Source organism: Chelon labrosus (assembly GCF_963514085.1).
Source record: "Chelon labrosus genome assembly, chromosome: 15".
NCBI lineage: Eukaryota > Metazoa > Chordata > Actinopteri > Mugiliformes > Mugilidae > Chelon > Chelon labrosus.
The window spans coordinates 11,712,244-11,724,809 of NC_140348.1; the positions used below are offsets into that span (position 1 = coordinate 11,712,244).

General features: G+C 42.3%; 1 protein-coding gene across 1 annotated transcript in view; it reads left to right on the forward strand.

Moving 5' to 3' along the window:
- Window positions 1-5,031, forward strand: part of LOC311499921 (zonadhesin-like) — a gene marked incomplete at both ends in the record, with an annotated part of 147,380 nt that extends 142,349 nt beyond the window's left edge. Inside the window, 7 exons of the mRNA XM_084561061.1 lie at window positions 2,935-3,079; window positions 3,258-3,463; window positions 3,736-3,911; window positions 4,026-4,253; window positions 4,341-4,501; window positions 4,652-4,896; window positions 4,985-5,031. Of these exons, the coding sequence (XP_084417187.1) occupies window positions 2,935-3,079; window positions 3,258-3,463; window positions 3,736-3,911; window positions 4,026-4,253; window positions 4,341-4,501; window positions 4,652-4,896; window positions 4,985-5,031 (1,208 nt within the window). The remainder of the gene's footprint in view (window positions 1-2,934; window positions 3,080-3,257; window positions 3,464-3,735; window positions 3,912-4,025; window positions 4,254-4,340; window positions 4,502-4,651; window positions 4,897-4,984) is intronic.
- Window positions 5,032-12,566: the final 7,535 nt, after the last annotated feature.

The window sequence follows — 12,566 nt, forward strand, 5'->3', positions numbered from 1 at the left end:
TCCTACTTTATGTGGTGGAATAATATATTTTTCAGTTTGACACAGTTTAATTTAAAAATATCTTCCCTTTAAATTGTAAAACGTCAACATTATTACTGTGATAAGCTCCCGCGAGCAACGCGGCGAATTAGCCGGCGGCTAACCCCACTAGCCTCCGCATTAGCTCACGGCTAACCACCGCGGCTAATTCGTGTTTAACTCCCGCGGGTCTGCGGTTAAATCCCGGTTAGCTAGCGGTTAGCTAGCGGTTAGCTCGAGGCTAACTCCGCGGTTGAGTCCGCGGCGTTAAGGTAGCGGCTAGCTAGCTCCGTTAGCTCCGCTAGCTCGCTAACATACATGAGCTATGGTGGACGGCTAGTCGTTAGCGTCTGTTAGCAGTTTAGCTATTCACTGACCTAATAAGATGAAGGAAACGGGTCAGGGATGTTGTGTCAGGAGTTTCAGCAAAGCAGCCAGATATAATTTGTGTTTAAAATAAAGAAAAAAGGTCAAACATGACTGAGAAGTTGTCATTCAGTCAATGAGAAGAGCAATAGCTAAGAGGCCCAGCAGCTGTGTGAAAGCACCAAGGGAGACAGGGATGGTTTGGGGGGTTTTAATGTTTTGGCAGATCCTGTTTTCCACTGGGAGCTTAAATAGTGGCTAGCGCTGACGCGCTAGCTGCTCTGCTTTCTCTGTCTGTCATTTTACACACGCAGATTCAAATTAAGTGCTAAGAACTACTAAAATGGCTGCCTAATGTTAGCATTAGGTTAATGCATGTCTTTAATTTTTAGTGGCAAGAAATTAGTGGCTAGCTATTCGCTAACATGCTAATGGTGCCACTAATGCTACCACCAATTTCTACCACTAAAAATTAGCATTAGCCGCTAATGGTAACAATTAACATGACGCGCTAGCCACTAATTTTAACATTGGTTTAGTGTTAGCATGTCTTTTAAGCCACTAAAAATTAAATACATGCTAATTGCTAACATGCTAATTGCTAATATGCTATTCGCTAACATGCTAATGCTGCCACTAATGCTACCACCAATTTCTTGCCACTAAAAAGTAGCATTAGCCGCTAATGGTAACAATTAACATGACGCGCTAGCCACTAATTTTAACATTGGTTTAGTGTTAGCATGTCTTTTAAGCCACTAAAAATTAAATACATGCTAATTGCTAACATGCTAATTGCTAATATGCTATTCGCTAACATGCTAATGCTGCCACTAATGCTACCACCAATTTCTTGCCACTAAAAAGTAGCATTAGCCGCTAACGTTAGCAATTAACATGACGCGCTAGCCAATGACAGACAGACACCTGTCATTGTTCAACTTAGGTGCCAAAAGCCAAAATGGCTGCCCCACATACCAGTTACTTATGTCAGTTGGAAGTTTCCCGCCTCTTTCTGTGGAGACCCTCCTCTTCTGCTGCGTGTGAGCGTGTGTATGCCCGTTGGGGCCTTGTTGTCACGGTTACCAGTTTGAATTTCAGTTAGAAGATGGCTAGAGGGAGAGAAAATGCTGAAACAAACCTCCTCGAACAGGAAGGCCTTGTGGCCAAACCGTGTTTCCAATCATTGAACCGACTTCACTTTGGGCATCTTGAGTCTTTCCTGAACGTCTAGATATGCAGTTTGTGGGTAAAATGAAGAAATGTGAGCTATAAAGAGCGATTCAAAGAAAGGATTGCTTCTGCTTTGCTCCAGAAATTTAACATGGCAGTCTATGAAGCTGTGGATGGGTGTTGCTGGCGCATCTTTGCGTCTCACGCCAAAACTATAAGACTTTACAGCTTTAGCAGACGAATTTGAGCGAGAAGACAAATTTTCCTACGTTTCTATGTATAAATTATGTCTGAGGTGTGAAATTTGTGGCCACGGGAGCAGTTTCTGTTTTATTTTTTGCCTATTTTCTTCTCTCCTCCTCACTCTACCTGCCACTCTAGCACCAACATTCCGCGCAATACACACCCATTATAAACCCTGAAATTTGAGTAAAAACCTACACAACTCTGAGGCTTCATAGTTTAAAAACGGTAAAAGTTGTCGATAAGTGAAGTGAATCGCTGAAGAGAAGGCAAGAGTACCTACGTTTTAAAATTTAAATGGAGTCTCTCGGTGAAAGTATGCCAGAGCAGTTCATTGTTGAAAATGTCTGTTGATTTTTTTTTTTTTTTTCGGGCTTCTCCATTCATTTCAATGGGAAATTTCTCGCGGTTTTTCGCGAATAAATTCGCGAAAAACTTGTCAATCCCTTATAAAAGTAATAGCACGGGATTCGGGATCAAAACACACGTTTTGATATATCATGTGTTGGGGTCCTCTCGCCGGTTCGGGCCGCATTAATCGGCGAAAAAGGGCGGAAAATGAATAAGTAAAAATAAAACTGCAAAGAAACACGCAGAAGATCAATAGTGGCCTCGTGTCATAGGCACTCGGCACTAATAATGTCATTTGTTGATTTATTGTTGTTTGGATGTATTATATAATGGTTATTTTATACATACTACAAGGACAAACATTCAAATTAGCGACTGTGTTTTCCCTGAATGAATGAGGCAAAGCTACACTTACACAGAGGACGTCAGTTGAGTGTCCAGGACACATGTGCATACACACAATGTGGTTACAAGTGGCCCAGAACGCCAAATGTGGTCTGAGTTATTGGATCTCACAAAATGTGTCCAAGGCCCTGTTTACAACGACTGCAGTGTCCTCCTGACTGGACGACAATATGGAAAGGATGTTTCATGTCAGGCAAAGCACAACACACTTCCATCAGTGTTTTTCCCCCCAGGATTTCTGAAACATTTTCTTTTCTTCAAATAGACTATTGCCCAGTGACAACTGTCCCACCAACCACAGGTAAGACCCTCAGTGTGTAAAAATAGCTTGCTGCAATTATAGTTCACTGCAATGACGTCTACCATATCCACCTTCAGTGGGCTCTTGCGGAGGCTCGTTGTTTAGCTCTGGCACTTTCTCCAGCCCCAACCATCCCTCCCACTACGAGGACAACACCTACTGTGTCTGGCAGCTAAGGACTTTGCATGACCAGAGAATCTTACTGGCATTCACATACCTGCAGTGAGTAAAGGATAGCATGAAAGAGCAGTATTATTATTCTGTCACAAGTGAGGAACAGACATTACATGTAAAAAAAACTAATTTGTCTCTAAATCTGTAATCATTTTTCAGCTATTGCTCAACAATCAAGTCAACAATCATAATAATTTATGACTTTTACTGTTTTTTCTTCTTAAAGACTGGATAATTGCTGCAACTGTGACTACGTTGCAGTCTACGATGGGGCGTCTGTTAATTCACCATATTTAGGGAAGGTTTGCAACAGCAGTCTGAACTCTTTCCACTCCTCTTCCAACTACTTGACTGTGGTCTTCCGCACTGATGGATCTGTTGCCACTCGAGGGTTCAACGCTGAGTTCTTCAGCACTCTGACACTGAGCTCAGGTACACTTACAGTGGAAATAATAATGGATGATTCAAATCTTAATATGTGTGTGTTAGAGGTTGGTTGTAGACTGGTCAAAGTCGGTCAAAATATTCTTTGGTTATCCATTAAAGGCTTTTTGAAAAATCTCCGGCGGTAGTAAGTTGACAACCAGTTGACCCAAGAGCCTCATCACTAATGGCTAAAAATGTACACACTGTGTCATTTTACTAGCTATTTTAAAAGTAATTGAAGCTGTTGTAATTGTCGTGTGAACATTGCCTTATGTCAGGTCAAGTGGACTGCTCCTCAGACTACATGACCATTGTGATTAAGGACAGTTACCTGGACTATCTGGGCTATGATGGCAACAGTCTCTATCTGAATGACCCGTCCTGCAGACCTCAGATTTCCAGTTACCAGGTGGTCTTCAAATTTCCCATCAACAGTTGTGGCAATGTTAAGATGGTAAGGAAAGCATCACCTTCTGAAGAACACTAACATTATGCTTTTTTGTTTCTTATATTTCTCCCACAAGTTTCACAAGATTTTTATTTTCCAATGTCTTCTCCTTTTTAAAAGTTTCACAACGGCAGAGTCGTGTACACAAATGCTATCCATGCCGGCGACACCTCTGGAGAGATCACACGACGATCTCAGTTCAAGCTGAACGTCAGCTGTCTAATGGATCAGGACTCGGTTTCCCAGATTATGTATGCTGTCCAACATCCTGGCAACAGCAGCATTATAGGCGAGGGCAGATTCAACACCAGCATGGCCTTCTACACATCCAGCAGCTACAACGATAGGGTGTGTTTTGGTAGTTAAGGAATGACTGTAAAGGAAATCCCTGCTGGAAACACATGATGCTGATATTTTGCTTTCAATGTCTATCAGGTGACTCAAAGTCCTTACGAGGTAGCACCCAATCAGGACTTGTATGTCCAAGTGGACCTGAGGATGGGAGACAGCTCCATGGTCATCTTTCTTGATACTTGCGTGGCTTCACCATCACCCTATGATTTTGAGACCAGACGTTACTACTTGGTCCGTAACGGGTAAGATAAAAGCGTGCTTTTATAATTATAATTATGATTATAATTACACCAATGATTCAGTCTTTTTTGGGCTTGTGACTTCCTACGTACATTTTTTAAAATACTAAATATCTGGACTTTCCAGTAACACTGTCTTTGTTTCACTTTTAGATGTCCTATAGATAACACCTACAAATCCTACATTTCTGGCAACTGCACCTATGCCCGTTTCACATTTAAGGCCTTCCAGTTCCTCCGAGCTAGTGAGTCAGTCTTCCTCCAGTGCAAAGTCCTGATATGCCAAGCCTCTGACAGCAACTCCCGCTGCCGTCGTGGCTGCAACAATCGTGTTGCCAGAGACCTGGGGTCACAACACGAAAGCCAAACTCTGGTTCTGGGTCCCATTAAACTCAAAGGTTTGTGTGGAATGGCACCTGTGAAAAATGTTTAGGATACAAGAAAGAAGTCACCGCAATAAGAACTTTTTACTATTCTTTTTCACAGACCCTGAAAAACAGCAAGAGGGGACTAACGAGCAGCGCAAGGCCTAACTTGACACTGCAGTAACCTACTCCAATCAACTTTTAACAACTCTTTGTTCATTCTTATTGCATTATTATACTCACCTTTCATTCTCTCTTACTCACATTACCTGATTAAAAGCATCATCAAAAGACAGTCTATGTATTTCATTATGTCAAACCTAATGAGCATGAAATAGTAACATCCCATAATAATAATATATCTAATATTAGTGTTCTTGATTAAACAAATGAAAAGACAAGACTCGGAAAACATTCAGTCAGAAAACACTTTACTTATAAATTAGTTAGATAAATCCATCTCACAATAAAATGATTCGCTATCCCAGAGGGAGAAAGTGATCGCCCAAAGGCTTTAACATTCACCATTACCTATGAACCTACAACACACCGAGAGAACATAAGGCAGTCGTTACTGGATGTCCCCGTTACTGGTGAACAGGTGGTCCTAAAACAGTTAACTATGTTCTCCACACGTTGCTAAGCAACTGACAACAGTACCCAAGACACAGCTTGCTGAAGTAGCAGTCTTGCTGCAACACGATTTTGCTTTTTGACACTGAACATCTATCCAACCATTCAGAATACAATACTCAGTAAATATTCAGAAAAGCACTGGGATCCGTATGAGGAATGGGAAATCTGTGTGTGCGTTATCACAAAGGCTAAAACGTGGCGATTCAGGTAAAGTGTATACATAAGACACAAGACGTCTGTCCTAAAAACAGAGATACTGGATATTCAAATTGACCTCATACAATATCAAAAGATCGGAATGTGACATGATGTCGTTAAAAGGATATTCATTCATTTTCTATACCCGTTTAGTCCTGTTAAGGGTCACGGGGGTCTGCTGGAGCCTATCCCAGCTGTCATCGGGCGAGAGGCAGGGGTACACCCTGGACAGGTCGCCAGTCCATCGCAGGGCCACACACAGAGACAGACAACCATTCACACTCACATGCACACCTACGGCCAATTTAGAATCACCAATTAACCTAATGAGCATGTCTTTGGATGGTGGGAGGAAGCCGGAGTACCCGGAGAGAACCCACGCAGACACAGGGAGAACATGCAAACTCCACACAGAAAGGCCAGCCGGCCCATGGATTCGAACCGGTGACCTTCTTGCTGTGAGGCATCAGTGCTAACCACCTCGCCACTGCCCGTTAAAAGGATATGTAAAACCCTTTTAACAAAGTGAGTGAAGGTACTATGATTGTACTCAAAGAAGGGCACTGTATTGAGGAACTCCAAAACAACACAACTTCAACAAAATCTAGTTCAACAACTTATACACTTATGCAAAGTTTACCCAGGTTTCACTGTAAATGCCATCCATACAGTAGAGCTGGCATTTTATCTTAAGTTTCTTAGCAGCATTCATGGAAAATATTTTTGTCAAAAAAACATGGCTACCATAGAAAACTACAATGGTGTGAAGGCAAATAAAATTATCTTAAAATGAACTCCGGCACAGTGGCGAGGTGGTTAGCACTGATGCTTCACAGCGAGAAGGTCACCTGGTTTGAATCCATGGGCCGGCTAGGCCTTTCCGTGTGGAGTTTGTATGTTCTTCCAGTGTCTGCGTGGGTTCTCTCCAGGTACTCCGGCTTCCTCCCACCATCTTGTTAGGTTAATTGGTGATTCTAAGTTGGCCGTAGGTGTGAGTGTGAATGGTTGTCTGTCTCTGTGTTAGCCCTGCAATGGACGACCTGTCCAGGGTGTACCTCCGCCTCTCGGGGATAGGTTCCAGCAGACCCCATGACCCTTAACCGGACTTAGCGGGTATAGTAGAGTGAAGACGGTACAGAAGATGAATGGATGAATGAACTCTAAAATGCACAGGCAGCCAGTGGAGGGAGGCCAGAAGGGGAGTTATGTGCTCCCGTTAAGAGACGATTTGGGAGATAAAGTGCGTTACAGTAATCCAGCCAAGATGTGATTAAGGCATGGATTACTGTCTCAAAGTACTGATGTGTAAGGATGTAACCTTTGCCAACCGCCTAAGGTGAAAAAAGCTGGACTTAACCACTGCACCAATTTACCTATCCAATTTAAAATCACTGTCCATCCTGAAGCCCAAATTTGAGACTACTGGATTTACATAAGATGACAAGGGGACTAAATCAACAGGGTAGGGTTCACAGATCCCACTGGGACCAAACACCATCACTTCTGTTTTATTTTCATTAAAATTTAAAAGTTTCAGGCCATCCATGTTCTAATGTCTTCAAGACACAACAGGAGAGGTTTGAGCGAGCAGGCATCCTTCTTCTTTACATATATCTGACAATCGTCAGTGAAACAGTGAAAGAAAATGCCATGCTTTCTTAGGATGGAACCCAGAGGCAGTAGAATTGAACCCTGTGCAACCCTGTATGACAGCGGAGCAGAGCAAGACTCCCTTAGCGGAATCTATACTCTCCCACCTTTATACTTCACTTTGAAATAATAGAACTATTTTCCATGTAACAGAGACTCATAACTATCTCTTCCAAACTGTGGCGGCTGCATCAGCTGCTGCACGCTAGTGTTAGTATTTCTTTTACACTTTTACACTTTTTACACTCAGACATTTCATCAAATAATGACATTGCACGTTTATGTTCATACCACACACTTTATTCATTTTGACAGTTTGTTGTCTAATTTGGGTGCACACAATTTAGTTAACATTCTGTCACATGGGTTTTAAGTTGCAACTAGAAAATTCCCGCAGGAAATTTTGAGAGTGCCGAGTGGGCTGTTGCCGGGGTTCTGTATTGAAAAAGCACACCTCAAATAGTATTTTTTAACATGTATATTTACACACATGAGCCACTAATTCTAGCATTAGCCACAAATGTTAGCACGCTAGCTACTCATGGCAGTAAAGCATTAACCACAAACGTTAGCAATTAGCATGATGAGCTAGCCACTAATTTTAGCATTGGCTTAGTGTGGTATAGCTTCACAATACCCTCAAATAGTAATTTTTAACATGTATATTTACACACATGAGTCACTAATTCTAGCATAAGCTGCTAATGTTAGCAATTAGCATGATGCGCTAGCCACTAATTTTAGCATTGGCTTAGTGTGGTATAGCTTCACAATACCCTCAAATAGTAATTTTTAACATGTATATTTACACACATGAGCCACTAATTCTAGCATTAGCCATAAATGTTAGCAATTAGCATGTCTTTACTACCACGAGCGGCTCGCACGCTAGCTACTCATGGCAGTAAAGCATTAACCACAAATGTTAGCAATTAGCATGTCTTTACTACCACGAGCGGCTGGCACGCTAGCTACTCATGGCAGTAAAGCATTAACCACAAATGTTAGCAATTAGCATGATTCGCTAGCCACTAATTTTAGCATTGGCTTCGTGTGGTATAGCTTCACAATACCCTCAAATAGTAATTTTTAACATGTATATTTACACACATGAGCCACTAATTCTAGCATTAGCCACAAATGTTAGCAAATAGCATGTCTTTACATGCAGTCAAGCATTAGCCGCAAATGTTAGCAATTAGCATGTCTTTACTACCACGAGCGGCTAGCACGCTAGCTACTCATGGCAGTAAAGCGTTAACCACAAATGTTAGCAATTAGCATGTCTTTACTACCATGAGCAGCTAGCACGCTGGCTGCTCTTGGTAGTAAAGCATTAGCCACTAATGTTAGCAATTAGCATGTCTTTACTCCCATGAGCAGCAGCTATAACAAAAAGCACAACTCAAATAGTCATTTAAGGCCTGGTTCCTTCTGACTGGATGGGTGTGAGTTTGATGTCATGCAGGGTACAACAAACCAAACAGGATGAGGAGGATGCAGTAGGCCTGGCTGAGAGAGCGAGACACTGAGAAGGGTCGTCCTTTATGCCCTTCTACAAACTGAAGGGCAGGTACAGGCAGCAGAGCCCTCCCAGCTCCACCTGAAAGCCAGCATCAAATAAGGAAGAGAGTGGGAGGGATCGTCACACCCCCACCTTTAAGAGGGGCATCCTCACTAGGATCCCCAGACAAAGAACGAGCAAATCGTAACAATTGATCGTTAATCATAATAATTTCAACAATAAAACTCATTACTCCTACCTGAGCAATAGTTTAACAGTTTACGGCACAGTCTTACAGTTAGAAAAACATCAATATTAAACTTAACACATCCAGGCTGTAACAAGGAATCAGCGATGAAGTGAAGACCTTCAAATTGTCCTGTTAGTCCAGCTCTTTGTCTCATGTTGGACGTCACTGCAGTCTGTCTGGATCAGCTGGAGGAAAACTATATGCAGACAAATAGACATGTCAAATAATGTTATGTAACATACTGAATATAACTCTTATGAGTGTTCAACAGCTCATTATTTATTTCATTAAAAACATCATATTATATTAAATTACTCCAATTATATATATATACTATCATTAATGTTGTTACAAGCCATAAACGTTTCGTACTTTATGTGATGGAATAATATATTTTTCAGTTTGACACAGTTTTAGTGGCTAACCCCACTAGCCTCCACGTTAGCTCGCGGCAAACTCCCGCGGGTCTGCGGTTAAATCCCGGTTAGCTCGCGGTTAAGTCCCGGTTAGCTTGCGGTTAAATCCCGGTTAGCTTGCCGTTAGCTCGAGGCTAGCTCGCGGTTAGCTCGAGGCTAACTCCGCGGTTTAGTCTCCCCATTGTAACAGTCTGAGAGTCCCTAATGTTTTGTCAGTCTGTGTCTGTAATGCTATAGTGGGAGGGGAGGTGGGGGGGTTGGAGTGGGGGGGTCATAGTGTCAGGTTCTGGCTCCCTACTATAGTCCTGTAATGGGTTTAGGGGGTCATAATGTTTTGGCAGTCTATTACTGTAATGCTTAAATGGAGTGGAGGGGGGTCATAGTGTCAGATTCTGCAGCCCAACTATAGTCCTGTAATGGCTTAAGTGGTCATAATGTTTTGGCAGTCTGTGTCTGTAATGCTATAGTGGGAGGGGGGGTGGGGGGGGTTGGAGTGGGGGGGTCATAATGTCAGGTTCTGGCCCCCTACAGTACTGCAGTAATGGTTTGAGGGGGTTTTAATGTTTTGGCAGATCATGTTTTCCAGCAGCTGCGTGTGTGAACGTGTGTAAGCTGGTTGGGGTCTGGTTGTCATGGCTACCAGGGTCAACTGCTCCTGTCAGAATGTCAGTTGGAAGACGGGGAGAGAGAGAGAAAATGCTGAAAAAACGCCTCGAACAGGAAGGACTTGTGGCCAAACCGTATTTCCAATCATTGAACCGACTTAACTTTGGGCATCTTGAGGCTTTCCTGAACGTCTACATATGCAATTTGTGGGTAAAATGAAGAAATGTGACCTATTTAAAGCGATTCAAAAAAGGTTACTTCTGCTTTCCTCCAGAAATTTCCCTGCCTTTTTAACATGGCAGTCTATGGAGCTGTGGATGGGTGTTGCTGGCGCATCTTTGTGTCTGACGCCAAAACTATAAGACTTACAGCTTTAGCAGACGGATATGAGTGAGAAGACAAATTTTCCTACGTTTCTATGTATAAATTATGTCTGTCGTGTGAAATTTGTGGCCATGGGAGCAGTTTCTGTACAGTTTTTTGACTAATTTTCTTCTCTCCTCCTCACTCTAGCTGATGATGTCATCCACTCTAGCACAAACATTCCGCGCAATACACACCCATTATAAACCCTGAAATTTGAGTAAAAACCTACACAACTCTGAGGCTTCATAGTTTAAAAACGGTAAAAGTTGTCGACAAGTGAAGTGAATCTCTGAAGAGAAGGCAAGAGTACCTACGTTTTAAAGTTCAAATGAAGTCTCTCGGTTAAAGTATGCCAGAGCAGTTCATTGTTGAAAATGTCTGTTGATTTATTTATTTTTTCGGGCTTCTCCATTCATTTCAATGGGAAATTTATTGCGGTTTTTCGCGAATAAATTCGCGAAAAACTCACGAATCCCTTATAAAAGTAATAGCACGGGATTCGGGATCAAAACACACGTTTTGATATATCATGTGTTGGGGTCCTCTCGCCGGTTCGGGCCGCATTAATCGGCGAAAAAGGGCGGAAAATGAATAATAAGTAAAAACTAGAAAATTCCCGCGGAAATTTTTGAAGTGCCGAGTGGGCTGTTGCCGGGGTTGTGTATTGAAAAAGCACACCTCAAATGGTAATTTTTAACATGTATATTTACACACATGAGCCACTAATTCTACCATTAGCCACAATTGTTAGCAATTAGCATGTCTTTAGATGCAGTCAAGCATTAGCTGCTAATGTTAGCAATTAGCATGTCTTTACGACCATGAGCAGCTAGCACGCTGGCCGCTCTTGGTAGTAAAGCATTAGCCACTAATGTTAGCAATTAGCATGTCTTTACTAAGTAGCATGTCTTTACTACCATGAGCAGCAGCTATAACAAAAAGCACAACTCAAATAGTCATTTAAGGCCTGGTTCGCCTGGCTCGCACGCTAGCTACTCATGGCAGTAAAGCATTAACCACAAATGTTAGCAATTAGCATGTCTTTACTACCACGAGCGGCTGGCACGCTAGCTACTCATGGCAGTAAAGCATTAACCACAAATGTTAGCAATTAGCATGATTCGCTAGCCACTAATTTTAGCATTGGCTTCGTGTGGTATAGCTTCACAATACCCTCAAATAGTAATTTTTAACATGTATATTTACACACATGAGCCACTAATTCTAGCATTAGCCACAAATGTTAGCAAATAGCATGTCTTTACATGCAGTCAAGCATTAGCCGCAAATGTTAGCAATTAGCATGTCTTTACTACCACGAGCGGCTAGCACGCTAGCTACTCATGGCAGTAAAGCGTTAACCACAAATGTTAGCAATTAGCATGTCTTTACTACCATGAGCAGCTAGCACGCTGGCTGCTCTTGGTAGTAAAGCATTAGCCACTAATGTTAGCAATTAGCATGTCTTTACTCCCATGAGCAGCAGCTATAACAAAAAGCACAACTCAAATAGTCATTTAAGGCCTGGTTCCTTCTGACTGGATGGGTGTGAGTTTGATGTCATGCAGGGTACAACAAACCAAACAGGATGAGGAGGATGCAGTAGGCCTGGCTGAGAGAGCGAGACACTGAGAAGGGTCGTCCTTTATGCCCTTCTACAAACTGAAGGGCAGGTACAGGCAGCAGAGCCCTCCCAGCTCCACCTGAAAGCCAGCATCAAATAAGGAAGAGAGTGGGAGGGATCGTCACACCCCCACCTTTAAGAGGGGCATCCTCACTAGGATCCCCAGACAAAGAACGAGCAAATCGTAACAATTGATCGTTAATCATAATAATTTCAACAATAAAACTCATTACTCCTACCTGAGCAATAGTTTAACAGTTTACGGCACAGTCTTACAGTTAGAAAAACATCAATATTAAACTTAACACATCCAGGCTGTAACAAGGAATCAGCGATGAAGTGAAGACCTTCAAATTGTCCTGTGAGTCCAGCTCTTTGTCTCATGTTGGACGTCACTGCAGTCTGTCTGGATAAGCTGGAGGAAAACTATATGCAGACAAATAGACATGTCAA